The 26,807-nt window shown below is 31.4% G+C and overlaps 1 protein-coding gene across 9 annotated transcripts in view; it reads right to left on the minus strand.

The window, feature by feature from the left end:
* Positions 1-343: 343 nt before the first annotated feature.
* The window catches only part of LOC132738162 (kinase non-catalytic C-lobe domain-containing protein 1-like), a 31,954-nt gene continuing 5,490 nt past the window's right edge, over positions 344-26,807 (minus strand). For 3 of the 9 annotated variants that reach the window (XM_060725625.1, XM_060725621.1, XM_060725623.1), the window contains exons 2-6: positions 18,317-18,402; positions 14,871-15,113; positions 6,624-6,679; positions 3,186-3,429; positions 360-957 (exon numbers count right to left, since the gene is read on the minus strand). In XM_060725625.1, the coding sequence (XP_060581608.1) occupies positions 923-957; positions 3,186-3,429; positions 6,624-6,679; positions 14,871-15,099 (564 nt within the window). In that variant the 5' untranslated portion in view covers positions 15,100-15,113; positions 18,317-18,402 and the 3' untranslated portion in view covers positions 360-922. Of the gene's footprint in view, positions 958-3,074; positions 3,430-6,623; positions 6,680-14,870; positions 15,114-15,450; positions 15,838-18,086; positions 18,239-18,316; positions 18,403-20,412; positions 20,504-26,807 lie in introns of those variants that run through there. The other 6 variants (XM_060725622.1, XM_060725624.1, XM_060725627.1 and 3 more) reach the window with 6 other exon arrangements.

The raw sequence follows: 26,807 nt of genomic DNA on the forward strand, positions 1-26,807 counted from the left end.
TATGATAAATTTTTTGTCTTCATGAACGCGTCAAATAACTGGAACTTCACAAAATATTGATGCGGGTTTTTCCCGTTCAACTAAACTTTTACCATTATAGCTTCATGGTATACTAGAGTGATCAACGTGTTGCACTAGTTATCGGCAAATTTACCATTATGTAACTGTAAAAGTTTGTTTGTACATCGATGTAAGATGGGAAAACCTCACATTTCCCAATTTCTTGAGAATCTCTCTTGTATGAAAATCATAATGCAAATACAGAAATGGGTTTGGCCACAGCATATATAGAACCTTGTCGGACATTATGGAGCGCACAGACTGACCTGGCTCTATGACCTATGCGTCATAGAACTTTGTAGTTTGGGTTTCAGCGTATATATCTTACAATGGTGCATGAAAGCTTTATTAAGTGTATTCAAGTGCAGAGTTAATTTTACCCCAAATATTATTATAACCTTGAACAAATTGTCCCACAAGTAACTTATATCTTACATATATAGTTAATATGTTATGAAGTAAACAACTGTTTTGTAACTTAAAGCTAAGAAGACAAATTTCACATCAAAGGCAAATCAAAGTGCTTATTCTTGTCATTATATAAATTTATACTGAAATATCAAAAATCGTTTTGCATCAGATCTGCTTCACAACTAAAGTTGGTCAAATCTTTTGTCCATGCCATTTGCAAATGATGTAAATTTTGTCTTCAGAGCTCATATTGAACATTTAAGGATTCCGACACATTTCCTGAACCCAACATCGTGTTAAAGTTGTATAATATATAAATATATGGTTTTGTTAGTAAACAATTTATAATTCCACCATGTAGTACAAGTAGTGTACATTGGAACATGCAATCATACTTAAAACATAATCTGGGGTACTCGTCTCCGAGGTAACACCATAGAGGTTACTCATGTTACCCCCTTTCCAGTATAAAATTCTCTACCATTACTGTAAAAGCAATACATTATCTCAGTAATTTCCTTCATAATTACAAAGTGACAAAATCATGCCTGTAAGAGCTACTGTTCAAACTCTCTTCCTTTTCTCTGGCACTTCCAAACTACTACCTACAAAATCTTTTACAATAGCTGTCATTTACAAACAACAATTTGAAAACATCAATGACTTTTTTTAAGTTTATAATGGAAATTATTCAGTATTAACCCTGAAGAGTTATGGGCCTTGGTCAATGATCTTTAAATTACTTATTCCCCCCTGAAAAAAACGTGTGTGAGTATATCTTCAGTGGCTGTAGTAGAACATGCAAATCTTTACTCATTTAAATACATGCAGAAGTTATGGGTCTTTGACAAGTAAATGGATTTAATGAAATATGCAGTTGATTGGGATTTAACAGCTGAATTTCTTAAATGGACTTGCCCATCTTCCAGTTTTGGAAATGTCCATTATCAATTTTGAGGATATTTTAACTATCTGAGATATTCAGCCAACAGTGAGAGCCTGGTCAGACTGCATGGATGTATAGGCTTACCTAGCTCTATACTGAAGGCAAGGGGTAATCATCTTCGGTCCCTGGACGTTAGGGGTTAAATCATAAGTAATCCTTAAACATTAACATGTCAATGACCCTTCACTTATTTTATTTTCCTAAACTTAAAAGAATATGAAGTGAAAGAAAATATTTACAATGAACAGACTTTTAGACGTACTTGGATAAAAAATAACAGAACCGGATGTTGTATGCTCTGATTGCAATCTATTACAATTTATCAATGCTTTCATCTTACTTAAATGTTATGTCTAGCAAATCTGTTCAATAAATACCAGATCAGGATTAGGGCCAAACTTGTTTGTAACAATCATTCATAAACATTTAAGAAGATTTAAGCAATAATGTTCATCATTATATTTACATGTATATTTTATTCAATATAAAGCAAACAATGGTTCAGAATAAAGAAAAGACTACTATTCCATACTGCATTTCGGCCATTTTTCGGAAATTACATATGACTGAATGTTAAGGAGTATAAAGCTATATATTTGCTGCAATTTTTGATTTTTTGAATTATGAAAAAGAACACTTCAAAAAATACCTAAAAAAGCAATTTGTTTGTATTTTTCCTTTTTTAGTGTATAGCTCATGCACGAAATAATTTCTAAATGGATAAAATCCTACCTAAAATAGCAGCATAATATTTTGTTCCGTATTAACATACAATACTCATGTGTGAAAAATAACGGAGACATTTTATGTAACAACTTTTTTGACAGTTGGCCATAACATCATGAAGGGAAAACCACAATTTTACTGTTTAAAAAGATCTACCAATATAAGTTCAAGTATAAGAGTAATACACATCAACACCAGGATAGGTTTTCAATACATGAATTTTATTTTTTGTTTAAAAAGATGCTAAAAATATTTCATAAGATATAGCTTTATACCCTTTAAAGGAAATATACTGTCTAACAATGAAAATGAAAAGTTTGTGCCTATGTATGTTTAAATTCTATTAAAGGCTCACAGCAATCATGATCTAGGACTATGATATATCACACACGATAAAAAAATGCATGAGAAAATGTTGACTACACATTGTCAAAGTATACTGAGATATCACCGCGTAACCTATCTTTACAATATTTGTCGATAATTTGACTTGTTAAGCTGCCAAATAAAATAATTACAGTGATATAATCTAGTCAGTGTAGAGATTTTTTATAAAATATTTTTACCCTCGATTGTTTTCCAAACAAATATAATGATTTATATGCATAATGATTTGAATCAGGAATTTTAAATTGGCACTTAACGAAGGTGTTATCTACTAGCCTTTGCCAATAAACAATCTAAATCAATGCTTAATATATTTATAACATCTCTTAAATTAATATTAAAGATCCAATATGGCAAAACACCCAAAACTTATTACTTGTCAATGGATCGGTGCAAAACAGACTTAACTTCTTCATAATGTAATATGAGTTAAAGCTGTTTCGCACCAAACCTTCGATATACATGTAACATTCAATACACTTATTCAAACTGTTATTTAAAAAACAGTTCAGATGTCAAATGCCTATATATTTTGAATATTTTTAATTCAGATGAAGTGTCAATATTTTCTCATTCATTTTTTCCTACTCCTATTGTTTGAATTCAGTAGTAAGCTATTCAATATTGACTATGATACTTCAACATGTCAGCATACCTTCTTGAGGAAGTCCAAATCCCACAATGGCAGCAATGCCGCAGCACACTTCCTGGGATGACTGACCACAAAGCTGTTCCTCACAGAGAATAATAGTTGATTCAAGATCTGGACGATTGGTGGTTTCATCTGCCGTCATACGACCCAACAGTTCCCGTAACTCTGCAGATATAGCCTCCTGTGATTGGTCAACATTGTATTCTGCTGCGTAAAGTAAGGTCATTCCCAGAGAGAACAGGTGTGCCTGGAAAAGAAGTAACACAGGGTAATGTCTAGATAAAGAACTAGCTATAGTGTTAAATGTTGTATACTTACAGGTGCAGGAAAGGTCTTTAATCTTGAATAATTGATTTTAATCTTCAATCTGAAGCAAGTTTTAAAATATAAAAAACTCTTTTATAAACATAAGTACACCTTAGTAGAATCACCAACTTTCCATCTGCAATGAGCACACAAAAATGATTGGTAGTGATGATTGTGATGTTCTCTCTAGAGTACAGTTCAACCACCACATCATTAACTGGGCAGGCTGTCAAGCAGTTTACCGGTACTATATGATTAAAAGAACCTGGTGGATTTGAACTCACTGTGGGGAGGGGTAGTTGGTATGTGACGAGAAAACTGTAGCCGAGGGTCGCCGGCAGGGCCTTCGCTTTGGTGTCGTTTGGGGAATTGGAACCATGATAACCAGTCAGCCATGGAGAATTCCTAATAATATGTGAAACTATGGTACTTTGAAAGTGATAAAGCTTCTTTAAAGGGCCTTTCAACTTTTTATAGATCTTTAAAACATTAATCATACAATCTTTATTAAGACTGAGCAAAATTTAATTATGAAGACTAGATCTTGAAAGTCAAACATTTCACTATAATCTACAAGAGGATATTCTTAAAGCAATATAGGTAAAAAGAGCAATAATTCTGTTTTAATACTAGAGCTACGGCCCTTTTAAACTCCCTCTGTATCATTTAAAAAAGATCATATACATGTATATGTTTTTTACCAGGAAAACTGATAAAATTATTAATTTTCACTGACTCACTCATAGTGAACTTTGAAATCTTTAAAAAAAATCTAACAAAAAAAGAATATATTTCATAACAATAGTAAAATGAAATGAATTTGATCTAATTACCTTTGATCTGCATTGTTTCGAATCAAAACAAAATCACATGGTATACAAATCAAACTAGAAAACGCCTCATTATATTATCTGTTCACAGTTTTTAAAACCTATCAAATTTAAACCAAAGGTGGGTCATGTTAGTACCACAATGCAATACAACACTCTTAAGTTTTAACTGCGTCATAATTTCATATTTTGTGTTTGTCACTACTTCGGTGTAAAGGTTAATTATGAACAGGAAAAATGGATGAGTAATTATCTAACAGATTTTATTACAACATTTTTCTTTATGTTCTTACAGTCGTGACTGTTTATCTAATAAGCTATAATTGTGCATTCCATGTTTGAATAATGCAGTTTTAAACATTACATTGAACCAAGGGTGACCAGTCCTTGCAGCCAGTTTACAACAAGGCCGACCGGTGCAGTCAGGTTAAGTTATTTAAAGCATGCCAAAGGTTAAAATCAATTATGTGCTGCATAGTTAATAAGTAAAATATGTAATCTTGAAATATTTTGAAAATATTTATCATAAAATCTCCATTCCTTGTAAGCATAGAAAAGGAGCAATTAAATGGTGTAATCAAGTTTAAAGATCGCAATTTTTATGTATTTATTACCCCTTTTCTGCTTGTAGAGTGACACCAAACAATGCTTCAAATTTATTGCTATAACCCCAGTTTATCAAATTCTATAACAATCTTAACACTTAAAAATTACTTATAAATTGGCCTGCTAAAAGGCACCCTCAACATAACAATGTAAATGGCAACCACAGATGTAGACTGTGTGCCTTAAATAATTACTGGAAAACATCAAAGTGTCAAAGGCCACTTAAAATGTTAAGCAATTGACCTTAAAAGTTGAATGAATACTTTGTCATAAAAAGAAAGTTCAAAAATTACAAAGTAGTAGCACAATATGTTAAGCATACTTTATAAACAACCAGATCCATCTTAAACTTGTTGATCTTTGGAGTTTGCCTCCAGGTCTGACAATTATCAATGAAATGAAATATTTTCCGTATTTTTTTCTCTTCTTCTTTTTTGCAGTAATGGAAAACATATTTTGTTTCATGTTTAACTAGAACATCGGTAGGATCAGTGGAAGTTCCCCATTGTCGCTTTGACAAAGCTATGTCACTGGTAAAGTAAGATTTGTTTTACAAAATTAATCTATTGCTCTCAATGGCCTTGACCCATGCAATCTATAATCCCATCCTAGGATAAAGGGCCATTGATGGTCCCAGCACACAAAACATCTTAGAAATTTATATTTTAACCCTTAACTTGCTGAATTCCTTAAAAAGAGAAGCCAAACACATTTATATTTGGCTGTAATTTTATCCATTTTTTTTGGATTTCAGGGTTAAAAGTTTAGCCAGCCAACAGAGTAAAACCTGGTCATGCAGACTGCATGAATGAATGTACAGACAGACATACCAACATCTACGGTATTACGCTTTTTCTTTGACCTTTATGTGGCATTTTTCAATATTAACCAGTGAACATTTCCAGAGGGTTTTGGGAAAATTATGGATAGAATGAAACTCAAACCATGGATGTTAGTCCAACATCCAATTGCACCCGAAATGGAATACTTAGGGGCCATTTCTATTGTTTTTATATTTTGTTAAATAAAGGGTCATTGGCTGGCCCCTGACTCTGTTGTTACAAAATGAACTCTATTGTCCTCTTTTGTTCTGTTTACAGTTAAATGGCCCCCTATCCCTATTTGGTAGTGCAGACAGACGACTGGATAAACCAGAAACTATAAGCTTCACCAAAAAAATCTTGTGGGAGCAAAATAACAGATGATTGACATGTTATTCTTGCATATCAGACTGGCGTTTCCGTTAGTTTTACCCATGCCGGAAATTTCATCTGGCATGGGGGGTTCCAGATGAGTCGCGTGCTGTACAATGGCACGATAAAGATGACGTCATTTTACCGTTATGAATGATTTTGTAATTCATACGCTGTTGAATGAAAGTAGTTACGGTTGTAATGATATAAATTTTCATTGATAATAAAGATAAAGAATTTAAAATATAATGGAATATGATAGAATATGCAAGAAAAAATATCTGACATATGTTTGCGGTTCAGATCGGAATATCCGTCCCTCGGTCACCCGCCCATGGGCGGTAACTCGGCAAGCCTCGTTACCGCCCAATGGGCGGGTCACCTCGGGACGGATATTCCGATCCGAACCGCAAAATATGACAGATATTATTAAACAGTTACATGAACTGAAAAAGTTGTAAAATCAACTGAGTGCCAACAATATTCAATATTGTAATGGAGCATACCTTGTAAGTGTTCCCGTTTGTGCTGTACTCAGGTGACAGGTAAATTGGTTCTGGATCTGGAAATACAAGAAAAAGATTGATTTATAAATCAATTAAACAGTTCATTATGATAACAGGTGCTACAAGTTGAACAACAATGGAAAATCTTTGAAAGGCATTAAATAATTATTTTGCACCCCCTGCACCCTTATCTTGGTATTGCAAAAAGTTGTTAGTCTTTCCCATATGAGCCACTGGGCCAGTCTGCTCATCAATCCAGTCTACTAAGATAAAGCTATATAATATTGCTAATGAACTTCAAATTTTCATCTATATATTACAAAAATTGATAATATACAGTTCCAAATAATGGGACAAAATTCAACTTTTCTGCAAGATAAGGAATGATTTTAGTCATACACATAAATTAATACATTAGCTTTCAAATAATAAAAACATATGTCCTTCAACAGAAATACACTAAGGATATATATGCACTGAGAATTATTTATTAAAAACAGATACCAGGTACATTTCTTTCAAAAATGGCATTCCACTAGTGTCATATTTTGTGTGTGATATTTAGTGAAAGTAATCTATTGCTACATCATTTTGATTCTTATTAATAACAGATTTAACAGAACATCATACATGTATAATCAGGTAAATATGGATGACACTGAAATCTTTTATTGGGTAGACCAACCTGACATATTGTCATTTAGTTTACAACATACATTATTTATCAACTTATCAAATATCAAGGAGAATTTGTATTGTATGAAATTTCTATACCTTAAACATAATTATGTAAATAACTCTTGTACTGTACTCTCATATGATAACATACATGTGTAAATTACTAAATTAACATCATCCTTTGCTAATTAAATGTTAACATTTTTTTTTCTTATTTTCTTTATTCAGTTAACAAGACATTAATCTTTCTTTCTTTCTTTCTTTCTTTCTTTCTTTCTTTCTTTCTTTCTTTTCTTTTCTTTCTTTTCACCTTTCTTTGTTCTCTTTTAAAATTCCGTTCTTACTGCGCACAATAAACTTGCTGACATTATGTGTACATAATGATATAGCCTTAAGTTATTTTTGATTGAAAAACACCAATTAACCTTTCAATATTATTGCTTTGATTATTCTTTGATCATTTAGCATTTTCATTAAATTATAACCTGTGCTGAATTTTGCATTTTGCATAAAATAGATTGCAATGAGGGAGCCAACATGATATCTTCATGAAAAACTGTGAAATTGATAAATATAAAAAAATACGGATTATAATACACTACATGTACATATACAGAGGCCATACTTGAAATTTGCACCAGAATAACAATTACAGTCTAAAAAGGTTCATGTTATTGAAATCGGCAAAAATCTAACTTTCTTTGCAAAAAGGAATAACCACCCCCCCCTCCCCCTGAGCTATTATATATTTGTACTCATCATAGTATATAATCATTGATTAAAAATAAGTTTTGAATAAAATTCATAAAAGCCGTTAATTAATAATATTCAAAATCTTTTATATGCCTTAAGTAATTTAATAATCTTTAATTATACATTTCCTCAAATTTCATCTCAAAATACTCAATTTTCAATTAATAGATACCTAGTATTTTGTTTGGACATGATTTGTGAATTTGGATAAAATAATTAGCATTAGTACGCAGAACAAAGTAAATTTTACATCAACCTAAATATAACATAAGCTGACATAGGATAGCGCCCATTTTTATATCTAGGTTGTAAGCATATACCCATATTCAAAACAGTAAGTTGATTCCCATAGTTAAGATATGATACCTAATAAATTTTAATGGCTCGAAAGGGGGTGGGGAATCTAATATTTCAGTTAACCTAATATTTTGTATTCCTTATTTACAACATGTTCATAAAAGGCCCCATTATTATCACCTATATCTGGTCATATTACACTGTAAAATTTCCCCAGTGAAAAGTACTTTCATCACAATATCATTCTTCAACAGATTTATGTTAATGACCACCAAAATATCTCATTATGTAAAAGATAAATTACCAAATCATTATATTTATCACTAGCACAGCAGCTGCTGTTGTAAATAATTCATTGCTTTCAATTTTTGGTGTACTTTATTAGTTTTCAAAAGATACTCATTGACCCTTGAAATCTTGCCTCATGAACAATCTTTTTGTCTTCCTTCACTTTTTAGCAACAAGTACAATTATAGTGATTTAGTATTTTGTATAGAAGTTAAAATACTACTTTGCTTACATTCTGCTACTTTTGTGATGAATTATGTCACATTTAGTGCTACTTTCTCCAGGTTACAAGCATCTTACTTGCTCTAAAAAATTTAATATAATTTAAATTTTATAAATCTCATGTTTCCCTTTTCCAAAGAAGAAAACCTTTATTTGTTTCTGAGGCATGATGTGCCTTTAAGTGCACCAACATTCCCATAACCCTAAGTCCCAATAAAATATAATCATGCAAAATTTAATTATGGTACATGTACTTTGTTTTTAAATACAGCCAGCTCTTAATTGATATATTTAATAAAGAAACTGTTTTACAAAAATGCAAGAATTGTTGAAAAAATTTAAATGGCATCACAATATTTGTTTCTGTGTACTTATATGTCAATAAAAAAACAAACATTCTTTAAATTTGTGACATGATCCTCATGTATGCTAAAAGTACAATTTTTTCACCTGTGACATATTTTGCTTACTGTATCTTAAAAAATATACTACTCACTACAGGCAGTTTGACATAAATAGTTTATACTCTAGCCAAAGCCCTTTTTTCCGTGGGACATATTTTTCTTATGTGACCTGAAAAATCCCTGAGTAAGTATATACATTTATGTACTCAATATATATTGGTATCTTACCACTTCTACTATGGCCTATAATAAAAAATGTTTGATTTGAATTACACTATACATAAATTTACGTACTTAATGACCTCAAGAAGGCTGTTCAATAATAAAGTATTGATATTTTTTTCATACTTCAGATAAAAATGTATTCAAGCGCTATTCTTTGGACAGAAAATAGTTTACTGTAAAAAGCAAATAGATGTACTAGTAGTAATTTGATAATAACTGATAACAATAATTAAGCAATAAAACATTAAATTATCCTAATTATCTTGCCATCTGATCATGGTTTGCACTGTTTGCTATTCTGTCAGTGAATATTAATAAATTTCCCCTAAAGATAATGAATGGTTTATATCGAGATTGAAAAGACGGACAAGTCCATTTAAGATATTAGGCGGTCAGAGGTTAAAACATTACACAATTTATATTGTCAATGTTGCCATTGTAAACATAATTATATTGTCCTATATTCAATATATAATACTCTGTTTGTCTTTGTTTCAGTAGCATTATCAGAGCCAATTTGACATATTAGTTCACAAGTATACAGTAGTCCACAGGGTGTCTTTAAAAACTGATGAATCTTGGCAGTAACTTAAAACATTTTTGATGAATGTTGGCATTATCTCAACTTAAAGCCCAAACAAAGAGTTCCTCAAGAGACTCCTAATTCCGCAGGTAAGATATGGGTCGCCGGAGATAATCCTCTGTAAATAATGCACTGCCCAACACTTGTTTGGTGATCAGCATGATTTGTTCTATTATCTAATCAATGTGTGTGTGATTTGTGTATCAGTATTCAATCAATAATCAATCATTCAAACTGTTGACTGCCTTTGAAATTTGCTCTATCTGACATGTGGCTGGCATGCAATACTGATATAAAACCTCCTATATGTCCGTACAACAGAACACTGTATACATGATGACAATGTTACAATTATTTAGATTTAGTCAGTTTTTGTACGGTTCATTTCACAGAAATACAAAATTTACATTATTATTATTATTAATCTGGCTGCAATGGTTGAGGCAGTTAAAGCTGCCTTTCATGTTCAGGGTTGGAAGTCAAAGGGGAGTACATGTCAAAATCCATGACAGAGTTATGTACTCTTGGCTAGAAATGAATGTGAAGGTCATACACATTTCAAATTCCTAATGGCTTACAAGCTGATAAACTCCTATCTACTCAGTACTGAACCAAAGAATTGATTCCCTGACACAGTTGTAAGTGGTTGTATTTATAGTCTCATAATAAAACAATTAAAAGGTAATATTTTCAGTAAGAACTCAAAGTTCGAAAGCAAGATATCAAATGGTTCAGTGAAAAAGGGGCGCAACTCTGGACTCATGCCCCTAAATTCCCCAAATGAATAGGATGAATCTCCATATCCACATGTATTTATAAATTTATTTAGATTTGTGAATCCGAAATCTATATACATGCATTTGTATACTGTATAATAGTCAAGCTAAAACTTATGTTTTTGTCACAACAGACTGTCCTTTTGAAAGATCTGTTTTTCATTGAATACATTAATATCATTTAAGGACATAATATATTTGAAGTATCATCGCTTTAATCAATGTAGAATGGATTATTAATGAGCGACAGATTTATCAATATTTCAAGTTTGACAGTCAGCAAAATTTGTATTAAATGAATGATAACATTAAGTAAAGCCAATGCGGCCCAATCTACTTCCAATGCGAGCCAATATATTGTCCATTGGGGCCCAGTCTGACTACACCAAAGGAAATTAGTCATTGATAAATTGAAATCAGAATTCAAACATTTGCCATTCTCAACAATATGGCATAGTATTGACCATATTGTGTATATACTGTATAAATTAAAATGCTTACAAGGTATGTCAATAAAGTATCGGAAATGTGACATTCAAGGAACTATTTATCTGTGGTCAACATGATTAATTTTTTTGTTGAAGTTTTGCCAGATTGATTGCTACTCTATTCGTATGTCAGTAGAAAACAACTGAGGATTTAATGCTTGCAGTGTGACATACTTTAATCATCAAATTTAACTGAACCAGTAATTTCTCCATTCAAAAAGGGGTTTAGAGCCAAGAAATGAAAATGAACCATGTTTTTACATTCAAGCTGTCTCAGTACTACTGTGCCACTACAGTGGATTAAATTTTCTATAAGCACTGTCTAGTAAACTGGTATGGTGGCTACATTTCAGATTTTTCCATCTGATTGAAATTTTATACCAAGGTTTTGATAGTTACAAAATCAAATTTTCTGGTATAAATCTCAAAGAGGGGGGGGGGGGGGGGAGGGGGGCTATATTGGATGTGATGGGTGGGGTAACAAAATGACTTTTGCATTAACCTTATGTAGCATGGATTTGAATTTCTTCCAAAAGTTTGCACTATCTGCATCTCTTATTAAAATACAACAAAACTGGATAGAGACTCAGATGCCTAAACATGCAAGTAAAGAAAATTGGCAAAACTTCACTTAAACACTGTCTGGAAAGGGTCTTAATATTTTTGAAGCATTGGGTTATATATACTAAGTGTACTATTAAGTATTTTGTTACAGAGTATTAGGAAAACATATATTAAATAAATCTATTACAGGATCTTATTGAACAGGTTGCCCTTTTTCTGTCCGGACATTGAAATACCTCTAGCATTACTTCCTTTCACATATTATACGGTTTAGGATTAAGTATTTTAAAAGTAGATCAACAGTAAACTAAGAATAAATATTTATCCACAAATGCTATACAAAAGTAGAAATATTGGATTAACCTATAAATACCATAAAAATCCTATACATTATCGATAGAATACAAGATTTGAATATTAGTAACATGAGCGCCATCCTTATTAACATGAAAAAAAATGCCAAGTCTTGTTTGAACTAATTGACAAATATTCCTAGACGATCGCTGGGAAATCCTCATCATTTAAAGAAAAAAAATTGTGGTAATAATAATGTTTGAATGCTTTACAAATCTTCTTCATTATGATGAAAATTATAACCATGCATTATAAGTCTTGAAACACAACATCAGTAGGATAGCCCTATAATTTATTTTTGGTCGGGTTTTTCTTCGCATTAACACATTATAGGTCATATGGAGACTTTCCAGCTCTACTTGTGGAGGAGGACCTCAGATGCCCTTTCTTGCATAATAGTTCAGGCACACACGGACACCTCTGTAGAACCATCAATTTTCTGTAAGCTAAGCTGGATAGCTTCCCCACATGCAAGAATCCAATGTCCCTGGTGGGATTTGAACCAACAGCGGTGAGGGGGCAAGTACTTTGAAGTCAACAACCTTAACCACTTGGCCGCAGACTACCCACCCATTATCATAGTCAAGTAAACTATTCTTGTAAACAAATTACGTTATAAATAGACAGCAGATAATTATGAATATAACATGTTTTCTAATTCCTCTCGACTCACTGTCAATGGATGAGAAAATATACATTTGTAATTAAAGATGAGGAAGTGAAATGTGAACTATGCAAGATATATTATGTGCACTATGATATTTTTGGATACATTGTTCCTTTCAAGGAGAATAATGCTGTTACTTGTATAGTGTACCATTTAAATTCAGTATGAGTGGAATTTGGGTGTGTCAAGTCACAACTTTTCATTTCGCACTAGAGTCAATCAAACTCAGAGCCCGCAACATTTGAAATTTTTTTCCATGTTTGGCATTCTTAAAGATTTCTATTTTATCAAAAATTTCATTTTCAAAAAGCCTTTAGCTTCTGAATGTTTACATAGTATTCATTCCTGAACATATTGATTAAATTGCACTTTAAAAGAATAAAATCTCGCACTTTACAAGGTACTTCCCCCTCCCCCTTATTACTACTACAATATGTTTTCATTATTCAACAAGCTGTGGGCTGCCAATATTCAGTTGACAGTGCTGAAAGGAGTCGACAATGCTCAAAGGGGTCGACAGTTTTCAAAGGAGTCGACAGTGCTCAAAATAGTCGACAGTGCTCTAAGGAGTTGACAGTGCTCAAAGTAGTCGACAGTGCTCAAAGGAGTCGACAGTGCTCAAAGGTAAAAAATTAACTGAATATCAGCGAGACAAATCTTTGTGTTACATGACGTTATGAAGTTTTCTGATCGCCTCGAATAAGGAAAGAAATAGTTGTCTCTATAATATCAAAACATATGTAATATAATGATATATAATGGTAAGAGGATAAGTATATCTGGCCTTATTATCCCACTTGTTATTAACAAATTGAGCAATACAATTGCCGCTTAATCTGTCCCTCAAATACTTGCCAATTGTGTTTTCACTGATTTATCATCCTTTAATCTTTCTAAGCTTCTAAAATATTATGCCCGGACACAATGACAAGTCTGGGATTACGGGGTTTATGTTTGGCACACGTTTAAATCTGTGCGGCTAAACAAAAAAACAGTTTGCCATAGCGGTTTCACATAAACAAAAACATTTTTGGCTCGCTGTAGAGATTTTGTGTAAAGATTTTTTTATAGGAGATGAAAATAAAATTTACTTCGTCATTCAATCCGAATTTGGTTACTTTATACGTAGTAAAATAATCTCGTAACTTTTGAAGGTTATGGAAAGGGATATAAAATTATGTATATTACACATATCGTTTTCTAGCTTTTCAATTTTCCTACATTTCTTTCATCTTCTTTAAATCAAAACATGAAATATGATGTGTATCTAAAACACACGTATATCAAATTAATAGTTTTGCCTATTTTTTTCTATTCAAATTGAAATGATTCATCATTACTTGAAATTCAACTTGTAACTTTTGATATTACAAAACAGCTGAATATTATTTGTATTACCATAATTCTTTAAGCAAACATACATCGTAAATTCAAGCTTTGTGACCACATAGAATAATACCCCAAAGTCAAGTAACCAATCTAGGGCTTCATACCGAAATCTAGGGTAGGCCTCTTCAAAAATATATGCATAATTACTTTCAATTCCTGAAACTTAAATATACAGTTAATCAAAATACCTTCTTCTTCTTGTAAGACCACAAATTTAGGACTTTGTGCAAAACAGTTGTAACTGATATAACATACTGAATGAATTACAATCACTTTACACCAATTCTCATCATCTGATATTGTCATTTTAATTTTCTACTGAATATATTTATAGTCAACATTCACCACGCTTTATATTGTAAGTGGAGTTTCAATCTTGACTAAGCCAAACACTATTATAAGTAACATTTAAAAAATAACTGAATCTCTGAATAGTGAACAGTGCAGACCATGATCAGACAGCAAAGGCATGCTGGATCTCTTGGTCTGCACTAGTTGCATGGGTAAAATTAGTCGCCGCCAGCAGACGAAGGTTTTATATTTCTCTGATTCAACTTACCAACATCTAGGTCAAGGAAGCAAACGTTTCCGACTTGATCAAATGCTACAGTGTCAGGTGTCACACACAGTGTCTGAAACATGTCAGGGGAGTTGTTAACAACCTCCAGTACAAGGCAGCATTCCCGGCACAACGCCCAGAGTTCATCCTCCGGGAGACACGCATCACGGGCGACCAGAACGTCAGACAGACTTACTGTCTCATCCCCCTGGATGTCTGAGGTATCCATGGTAACTCAATCTTCTAAAATGTAAATAATATCAACTAAATTTATTAAGACTTCCCATAGTACATTGTACATGATGTTTAAAATATCAATATTATCCAACAACATATCAAAATTAAGGAAAATACTTGATGTGAAGATCTAGTAAAATCATGTGATCAGGAACTTTGTTACTGTTAGATACATGAAGAAAACATGACTTTGCAAAGAGGGTTGATGAAAATAGCTTTGAGTGCATCTTTAAAACTTACCAAGTGACGGTAGTTAACCCTTTGAATAGCAACTGTTTTCTTTCTTTATCAAACCGTAATTAAAATATATTTTAAAGTTATACTAAAATTCAATTTTACTTACAGTCTCAGAATAAATATCCCATGTTTAACAATAAATTAGTTATTAGATTCCTCCCTTTTATCAATCACATATCTAAAAGGTGAAATTTGCTGTTCATTTACCAAACTTGTATTCATTCAAGTAAGGTAATATCACTGGACACGATTAGTTGAAATGGTCAACATTTTAATTTTAAGATACAATATTTGGACACCTCTTACAATCCCATGTTTGTAAACAAAAGCTCTTGAAAAACACTCATGTAATATTCATATATTAATGTTAAGTAACTTAACATTCATTTATGACGGATAAAATTAAATAAATGAGTTGCTCCGAGGCAAATAATTGGCAAGGTCACGACATCAATTTACTATAAGATATATAATTTGATCAACACGATTAATTCTGTACATCTTCACTGTAGCACAACAGTTACTATTCTAACTTACATACGATTTTTTCTTTTACATATTTGACCGTATTTAATTTAAGCCATAAAAAAACCGAGTATCAAACTACATTTTTTTCAAATTATTATCAGTCGTTGAGATGTAACATCATGTCTTTAAAAGATACAGTTTCGCAATTTGATACATCAAAAGGTATTTTGGCAGATATATCAAGAAGTCATACTAAAAAATCATTAAAAACACTTTATACCTTAGATTTAATTCACATGTCAAAATATCATCTTAAGAGAGAGATTAATGTTCACTAATGTTTTCAAAATGACATAAAAATTGCTTGTGTTATGAGCTTTATAAAGCTCATCTTAAATATTTATAGTTCACAAACATTTTCCCTTTTAAGTTTTCAAATCATTTTAATTATAGAATTGTATCCAATAGACCATAAAACAATTATCAGCAATTTTTTTCATGAGATAAAAGAACGTATATACATACAAATCATCCTTTAATGTGATGTTACAGTGATGTACATGAAAATTATCTTAAATGTTTCACTACTCGTTTACCCCTTTTTCACACACAAAAACCCAACAGCAGCAAGAACAACAACAACAGAACAGACAATACAACAGAGATTTTAAGCCAGCATGGTTTTTTTATACCATCACACATGCATTCACTTTAGAGTGGTGGCTAGGCCAAGTGGTTAACACTTCGAACTAGTAATCTAAGGATTCCTGACAGAGTGGGGTCAAACCCTGTCAGGGGCAAGCCATTGTACTGGTTGGTTCCAGGAACAGATTGGAGAATGTTTCAATAAGCTTATAGCTTCCAACAATAAACTAAAAAATAAATTTGTGTAAACTAAATGCATTGACTTAATTAATCAATTCTTTAAAAAGTTTAATTGTACCAAAAATGTTAAAAATCTTAGCATTACAATACACAGCGAAAAAACTTAAACACCTTTTATCATTTAGAAACATTTGGGAAAAAAAATACACACTGATTATGAATTTTTATTGCATTAAGTCATTCCATTCAAGAGTGTGTCAGCATTTTTTTTTTTCAAACTAAAAAATATTACTTTTAGAAGATAAATAAATATTTTTTTGGTAGTATAATTCACATCATGAATAAAGTATTCTTTAGACTGTAAGATTTACGCATAAAAAGTAACATTTTTAGTGATACAAGCACAATCTCACGGTTCTTTGCATCACAATGTGGTGTGCATCTAAAAATGAAATTCAAAAGTTTTCACAACTTTTACATCAAATTTTTATGACACATTTTTTACGATGTGACACTTGAGCACTTTATTATACATATCATATACATAAACATATCGCGAAAACTGGTCTGACAATGACCTTGCAAGTTTTGCAAACACATGGCTTTCTTTGCTTGATGCTCGGTGTTATGTTTTATTTCTTTCAGGAAATACAAAGGTGGAGGATGTAACTGGGGGAAGTGGGGGAAGGTTGGTTTGCTAGCCTGCTGGGTATTTGGAGAGATTAGTTTTTATGTGACAGTGACACTGTAAAGGTCATGTAGTGACTGTCAAGCTGTACTGTACTGCTGGAGGTCAAGAAGACATCAGATACAAATAGTGGGGATCCAAGACATAACCTGACCTACCTAACTACCTATCTGTACATAAGTTGGACAGTTTCCTCACATGAAAAGTTTTAACGAAACTGCAGTTGAAAGTATTGGAAACTCACAGCAGTGTCAAGGACAAGTTATTCCAACCACACAGCCTCACTCAGGGACTCATTCAGGGACTGACTCACTCAGGGACTCACTCAGGGACTGACTTACTCAGGGACTCACTAAGGGACTGACTTACTCAGGGACTCACTCTGGGACTCATTCAGGGACTGACTCACTCAGGGACTCACTCTGGGACTCACTCAGGGACTCATTCAGTGACTGACTCACTCAGGGACTCACTTACTCAGAGGGACTCAATCACTCAACTTGTCAAGGCTCACTCAGGAACTGACACACTGAGGGACTGACACTCACTCAGGGACTCATACAGCGCCTCACTCAGCCAAGAAGGTATTTCATTTAGATTTGTAGTGTAAGAGGCCCAGTGTGTCAGAAAATGGCTGCCCAGCTAGTATATCATGAAAGGACAGAACATCAAGTCAATGTGTTTCAGAAACATAAAATCTAAGCTTACTTACTTAATAATTATAATAATTAAGATTAAATGTAAGAAAGCTTTTTTCTTACCTTTAAACATAATTCAAGGCTCACTTTAAATTTCCCGGTTCAAGATAAGGTGTTTCACAGCACACCCAAAATGAAAAAGAACCTGTATTTTAATTGATACAATCTCTGCATCGTGCCCCATGTGTTTCAATGGATGAACATTATCATGATAAGTATGAATTTTAAATGAGCTGTATTTAAATATAGGCATTAAATCAAAAGAAAATGTGTATAGTCAGTAAATTACGCACCTATCTGAAGTCACTTCTCCATGACTGACGGGAGTTGTAATTTCTTCATTCCTTCATGTTTACTATATCAACAACCAGTGGGCTATCTGTATAAATAGATCAAAGACACGGCATTTGTAAATAAAGAAAGCTAATTGAATGTAAGTTTCAATATTAACTGACAATATATACCGATATATTATATATCAAAGGCCACACAAAAGCTGCCTGCACTACTGATTTTGTTCCCTATTATCAGAGTGGTTTTAATTTACCATTTCTACATAGGATATTTATTTTAGTTACAATTTTCCACATGATACTTGCCCAATTAGATTACATATTACCGTGCAGTCACAAAATAGTACATTTATGTATACAACCTTTATATAATATTGAAAATTCATTGTCTAATTTAGGCCCTATAACTCAAAACCAAATTCAAATGGCCATCTAAATTATGTCTTTAATACAGATTCCCTTACTATCTTATGAAAATTTTTCAAAAAATATTTGTGCTTGTTACATTATAATTATATCTATATAAATTATACACATGTACATAATGTATTGCATAAAACAGTTATAGACAATATATTTTATTTTATAACGTTCCTTTTACATGCCAAATATGGTGTCTATTAACGTAGACGTCTGTTTTAGTATGGTTTACGTTATTTCCTTTGGTATCTATCATGTGTCAACTGAAGAAGCTATATAAAGAGAAACTATTATATTGATGTAAGTTTTGGTTTGTGAACCATTTTATCATACATACAGAATTTAAATACAAAATTTCCCAAACAATCTATTATTTATCAACTATTTACTAGTTTCTGTCGATTTGAACTTATAAATTAGACCTAGAATCTACTGGCATTACATATTTTAGTGGGTATCCCTTGTTTTTGTACATTTCCCCATGCTTGATGTAATGTTTATATCGTGTCATCTGACAGATTATTCACAGACTTTGCTGATTATTTTTTGACGCACATTTGCATATTAATTAATTAAAACCTGAGCACACAGTTTTAAGAATTTGTCATGCAATTTACTTAGTATTTATGCAGAGACTTAGCTATATTCTAGTTCTTGTGATAGAAGTCCCGAAACTTGAACTTTCATCATCTCTACCAATTGTAATTCAAACCTGAACATTCTCAGAAGTTGCAAAATTATTTTGTAGCATTCTGAATTTAGACTTTTAACTCACAGTTTATTTGAGTTGGTAACAAACCAAACATAGAGCTTAAACTCGTAGCCTGCTGGTACCAAACTAATCAGCCACTGTGACAAATCCAAAGCCATGCAAGTCTGAACATAAAATAAATTTATGTAGCTCAATTTTTGAATGTTTTGATATTGAAATCTCTAATTAATTCAGTGGGCTTTTTGGGTTAAGACATTTTACAGTAAAAATAATAAAATGATTTAATATTTGATTTAATATTCAACGTAAGTAAAAGCTCAAATACATACATAATGTTGAGCTTTTTTTTCGTAACAGATGTTGTTTTGCATGACTTGTTACACAAAATTAAAAGACAGGTGATTTATCAATTTAACACATGATCTGAATGACTGATATATAAAAATTTACATCTTTATTATAATTGCTAACAAATTATTATGCGTTTCACACCAAATACTAAAGACAATTTTTTTTGCATGATTACATTAGTATTAATATTCATTGCATAAAATTTAATCTACAGTACAGCGATAATCAGCTAAACAAAAAAAAAATGATTTTTTTAACAAATTTCTGATAAAACCTCATCAAAGAAATAACAATAGAATTAAATTACAAAAAGAATCTATCTGCTAGCTAAATTTACCCTTTTATTAAAAAGTTTTATACGTAATATCATTGGGCAACAACTGAAATACTTTGCAATACTAAAACCTATAAATAAAACAATTTATTTAAATACTTAATTTTAACAACCATACAAAATATTAAACAAAGTCACAACAAAAGCAACTCTGTAACTCAATTGTCCTTTTTTAATACACATAAAAGACATACATGTATATAGAGAATAATACAGAATTATTAACACATCACTATTATTAACAATTCTGATAATATCTTATTTACACAAACGGCATACCTGCATAACAAAACACAATGCTTACACATGTTTTAACTTCATAAACAATTCCTTAAATAAGCATAAATTCCATTCAGCATGCATTTAATCCCACGGGAAAAAAATATTGGGATACCTTTCTTGGGCAAAAAATTTAAAAAACGAAATTTTTAAATTTTTTGGGAAACCCCAAATTTTTGGGGAAGTTTTCAATTTTTTTCCTTTTTAAATTTTTAGGGTGTAATTCTTTAAAAATTTAAAACATGAATGGGTTGGCAATCGTTAAAAAATTTTCCACAAAAAGGGTTTAAACCCTTTTTAAAAATATTTGTTTAGGTGGGGTCCCTTAAAACTGAAAAATTTTTAATTTTTTTAAAATATTTTGGGAAACACAGGGGGGATCATTTATTTTGGGGATTTATTAAAAATTTTAATTTGGTTTATTTTCCCAAAAAAACGGTAATTAAAAATAGATTTTTTGTGGAAAAAAGTTTGATTTTCCCCTTTTTCAAAAAATCGGGGGTTTAATTTAAATTTCTAAAAAATTTACAAAAGGGTTTTTGAAACCCCTTTTTGTTTTAGTAAATTAGCACCTTTAAGAAAAAAAACAACACACACACACAAAAATTGAAAGGAAAAAGAATTGTAACTTTAACAAAAAAGGTTTGCCACATCTTGAAAAATAAATACTTCAAATATTGAACAAAAATTTGAAATATTACAAACAATTTTTTTTCTTCAATAAATGACAAGTTTTAAACAAAATATTTGCCACTACTACAATGTACCAAAGTAAGTTTAAAATTAAATATACTCAATTGTGCTGAAAAAGCTTGGCACTCTAATTAAGTGGTAAGTCCGCTTTCTAGACCTTTAAAACTTTTATGAAACTAATATAAATGGCACCTTATATTTTTTGCATGCTTATATTATATCAGGTAAGAACATGATTGATTTTTATGAGAGCTTTTAATTTGAGATAATTTTTTGTTATCATAACAGTGTCATTTAAAAAGTCAGCAATCCTCAAGTAGCTATATTTATACTACACTTGAAAATAGCTTTTAAAAATTTAAAATCCATAAAACATACAAGATTATTTATTTACCAAGCAAATTCAATCAGCCTAAAAAAAAATCTTTCATAAAATACTCAACTAAAATATTATGAATTTGCAAAAACTTTAAAAAGGTCACAATTAATTTTATCTCCAATCAATGATGGGGAGAGCTACCTAAAAATGTATAAAGGTATACAGAAAGGTTCTACAAATATCCAACATCAAAGTCAAGAGTGGAAAACAATTATAACTTTTGTTATTGGCCTCAAAATCAATAATTAGAAGTGTTGCCAGTAGATCTGGACAGGTCTTGTATCACTAAATATCCCAGCTATAATAGAAGCCAAAATCAATTTAGCCATCATATTGATAATTTATGTACTTCATTGAATTGTACCACAATCAAATTGTCATTCTGACTGGTTTAAGTACTTGTGAAATAAATACAATCTCTCACAATACTATTGTCTCCTTACAAAAATGTTACAGCTATTCAAACCAGTCTGAAAAAATATTATTGCTGAGATCTGTGAAATTTTCAGTGAAGACAATACTATACCAGTCTGATGTGGTACGAAATCTTACAAACAATAATAATTATTGTGCTCTTTGTCATCCATCTGTGCTATCTGATTGTGACAGGGTGAGAAAAATGTGCAACCTGACAGTGACTCGAGCCCGGGACCCTCGGAAAACGGTTCTGGTCTCCACCGACTGAGCAATCTGGCCACTTACACATTTCCCCTAATTAGTGAACAGTTCTGAACCGTGACATGATCAGGGTCTCCACTGTTTGCTATTCAATCAGTACATAATTTACTTTTCCCTAAAAATGATAAATGGTCTTGTCCAGATTGAAAGAGGGACAGGTCCATTTATGTTATTTAGCATGGTATTGGGATAAAAAAATCACCTTTTGTTTGCTCATTCTGTCTGGCCCCACTGCATAGTGTTTCTGATTTATGAAGTACTAGTTTGTACGGAGCCCCTAAGGTGACATTTTCGACACTTTTTCCCCGGCATTTAATTCGTTTTTACGAAATATTATTTCGTAATTACGAAATATTATTTCGTAATTACGAAATATTAATTCGTTTTTACGAAATATTTTATTTCGTAATTACGAAATAATATTTCGTAATTACGAAATAATAATTCGTTTTTACGAAATATTATTTCGTAATAACGAAATATTAATTCGTAAAAACGAAATGTTATTTCGTTATTACGAAATAATAATTCGTTTTTACGAAATATTAATTCGTTTTTACGAAATATTAATTCGTAATTACGAAATATTAATTCGTTTTTACGAAATATTATTTCGTAATTACGAAATATTAATTCGTATTTACGAAATATAATTCGTAATTACGAAATATTAATTCGTAAAAACGAAATGTTATTTCGTAATTTCGAAATAATAATTCGTTTTTACGAAATATGTACTCTTTTTCCCCATTGTGAAATACATGTTCCCATCAGCAATGTTTTAATTTTTGAGGTTATTAATCTTTTCTGACATGTTTCTTTAAAAAGAAACATGCTATATTATTACTTTCTTTTATCATATACATTAGTTAAACTAAAAGGGTGGCTCCAGATTTTCACTCTAATCAATTTAAAAAAGTATATTTCTTTACAAGTTATGTGATCATAAAAAAAACATAATATTTGATTTCAAAACTCATCGACAGAGCGATGGATTTGAGGCACATTACCCCCATTTTAACAAAAACATTTCTAGCGCTGTACAACCACGGCTGTGGCGGCAACGCTATTGACAGCCGATTATTTTAATTTAAGTGTACATAAGTGTTAAGTTGTAAAACCTGGGGAGACAAAAAAGCACTATTTATATTGCTTTAACATGCCTTCTATTTAGTCAGGAACTAAGTGTTAAGTCCTTCTTTATAAATATTACCAAAACTCTTTTACACCCTAGAAAAAAAAATCGTTTTTACGAATTATTATTTCGTATTTACGAATTATTATTTCGTAATTACGAAATAACATTTCGTTTTTACGAATTAATATTTCGTAATTACGAATTAATATTTCGTAAAAACGAATTAATATTTCGTAAAAACGAATTAATATTTCGTAATTTTTAATATTTCGTAAAAGCGAATTATTATTTTGTAAAAACGAATTGATATTTCGTAAAAACGAATTAATATTTCGTAAAAACAAATTAATATTTCGTAATAACATATAAATAATTCGTAAAAACGAATTAATATTTTGTAAAAAAGAATTAACATTTCGTAAAAACGAATAAAATGCCGGGAAAAAAGTGTCGAAAATGTCACCCTAGGGGCTCCGTAAGTTTGTCACCAACAAACAACTTTGTAACTATCACTGTAAATTGTTAGAGAAAAATACAATCCCAAAAGAATGTCCAGAATGACAAAATTGAAAATGTTGCAGGCTTGGTTTGAATGAACCCACACTGTAACCAAACTTCAATGTGATAGTATCTCACTATCAAAAGCCTACCAAAATTGTAACTAATATAAATAAACCATGCACCTTTTTCTTCTACAAAGAGATTTTCAAAACAATTAAACAACAGTAAAGAAACAATTCAACATTGAACCATTTATGTCATAATTAATGTCTAATTAGTCTATAAAAATAACTTATACCATGCCTTTTAACACCTGTGAATTCATGATTTCTTTTTTTATATTATCTACATATAAAAGTCTTTATCAGGGTTAATCAAATGTGCAGCACTTTATTTTCTAAACTTCAGACAAACTAAGGGCCACTTCTTAAATTACTGGCATGTTTCTCTTTTTGTTACAATAACTAAAGTCGTCAATATTTGATCACCGACTGTAAACGACCTTTCTTTGGAATGAAATCTGTCGAAAGAATGCATACACAAAACATTTTATTACTTTTACAAACAAAAAGATCAACGAGTAAATTGTCTTCTGTATATTTCAAAAGCCATTAAACTAATGTTTAATAAAACCATTAAATTAATGTTTAATAAAATGTCAGCCTTTTTCCATTCATTTTATGAAAAAAAGTGGTTTACTTAAATGCCTCAGGTAAAACATGACAGTAAAATTTAGTAAAATCTTATCTGCTCATCTATAATCAATAAAGTTTTGACCTTGAAAGCTGAAATTGAACTTATTTGTTGAAATACTTAAGTGACATTTCATACAAGATGTGATTAATTTAGAAATCTGAGGGGAATTGTGATTCATTTAGAAATACGAGGGGAATAGCAGCCAAGAGGCTAAGTGTTTACCTCTCAAACCCAGGCCTGGGTCTGAGGTTATAAAATTTTTTATCTAAGCTCAAACTCACATCTTTGGTATTTGATTGCTCAGAAACTGCCAGATATAGTACACTGACCAATAAAAAAAATTTAAAAACTCAACACCAGTGATCATGGGTATGAGACCTTTGTACTTGTGCCACAACAATGTTTGACCTCATATGACACTCAAACTTGTATTGTTAACCTGAAAAATCCTCAGGTGGTGACCAGTTTTGAACTCCAGACCTCTTGATTACAAGGCGGACACACAACCACGTCGCTAAAGGGTTAACCCAACAGCAAGGCTGTTGGAAATGACCTACACCTGTGATAATAATACTTCCAAGAAGTGGACTCAAATGAATAGATGTTCAAAAACACTTCAACCTTTCATCCTAATCAAAGCTCAAATAAATCTGTTCGTATTTAACTAACACAAAAATCTCACTGGTACTGGTTTAGTCATTTTAGATTTTGGAGGATAATGCAAGGTACAGATACAGAAAGATGCCCCTATTCCAGAAGCATCTCCTGGTTGAAGCACTCAAACTTGGGACCTCAATTTAAAGTCTCATTAGAAAGACAGTATTAAGAAATTTTAGTTGACCAGCCAAGGATCAAACCCACAATGTCAAGATTACTGGTCTTGTGCTCAAACCAACTGAGCTATGCAGGCCGGCCTTAACCAGTAACCCTGTCTGTGTAGACCAGACCAAGGAGTATATCACCTTGTATGGGATTCAAACCCATGACTCCAATTTAGATAATTAATGCAATAAAGGGAAATTTTAAACGCTTGAATTGAAAGTACAAACGAAAGTATGATTCAAACACATTTATCACCATTCAAATGCATGTAAAACTTGATATTTTATATTATATTAGCTCTTCAAATGACTTTTGTTGACACACAAAATATTAAATTCCTTAGGGTACAAACATTATGTAAGTAAAGGTTCAGATAATAAGTGTTGGTTGCCATTTGACTTTGTGTGTCTGTGCATGTAATTAAACGAAGGTGGGTTCAACAAGTATACACTAAGTCATCTTTTTTTCTTGTCTTGTGTAACATATGTCATTCTATATAACATATGATGACAGTATATTTACACTAACATCTGTCACAGTAACCTGTCATAACTAATATATTAGTATATTACTAACTATATATAAGGCTTAAAAATATTATATATATAATACACAAATATTAATTTTCTCCAAAAGTATATGATATCAAACACATGTTACATAATTTTTTCTTCAATTTATATTAAATATATTCCCTTTCTTTTTGAAATAAGATAATATGGAAATACATAAAATATACATATAGTTATAATATATACATAAAATATATTATAATATATGTATATCGTGTTTCTATGAGGTCTGAAGAGGTCGAGTAAACTAAACTTTAATCACTTTCACCACTACATTTGTGTAACACTAATTTGTCTTTATTTTGAATATTCGAATTGTCTACAACATTGTAGAGCACCGCATTCTTATTCCAAAGGTCGTCGGTTCAAATCCCACCAGTGGACAGATTCTCAGTTCTTTTGCAGCTTTGATATTAAATGCATACATACTATAGTGCAATTACTGGTGAGTAAACCAAGTAAGAAGTCATCTGACCTAAATAAAAGCATTGCAATCAAGCAGTGCTTAATTACTCGGGGACCCCAATAGATATTTAGCAAATAAGGAAACAAAAGAAAAAAAACACAAAAGTAAAAAACTCACTAAACTGAGCGGTCAACATTATAAATTATATATACTAGAAGCTTGAACCTGGTCAAAGATTTTATATTATTGATTGTCATAAAACTACTATAATCACTGCTCAAGAAAGAACTAAAATAGCTATATCATTCTCAATATACATATTTCTTTATTAAAAACTTTCTTCTAGGTATAGCTTCGTAAAAAAAAACTTGGCAAACTGTCTAAAACTGACCTGAAAGAAAACCTGGCTTAAGATCATATTTGACTGTTTAACATTAAACTCTTGTGAAAATTAAATACATAACAAATTTGTTCAAAATTCCACTGCCCTTTTAATGCAAAATTTAATTA

This window comes from Ruditapes philippinarum, unplaced genomic scaffold (assembly GCF_026571515.1).
Source record: "Ruditapes philippinarum isolate M1 unplaced genomic scaffold, ASM2657151v2 ctg4177_1_1_1_1, whole genome shotgun sequence".
Taxonomy (NCBI): domain Eukaryota; kingdom Metazoa; phylum Mollusca; class Bivalvia; order Venerida; family Veneridae; genus Ruditapes; species Ruditapes philippinarum.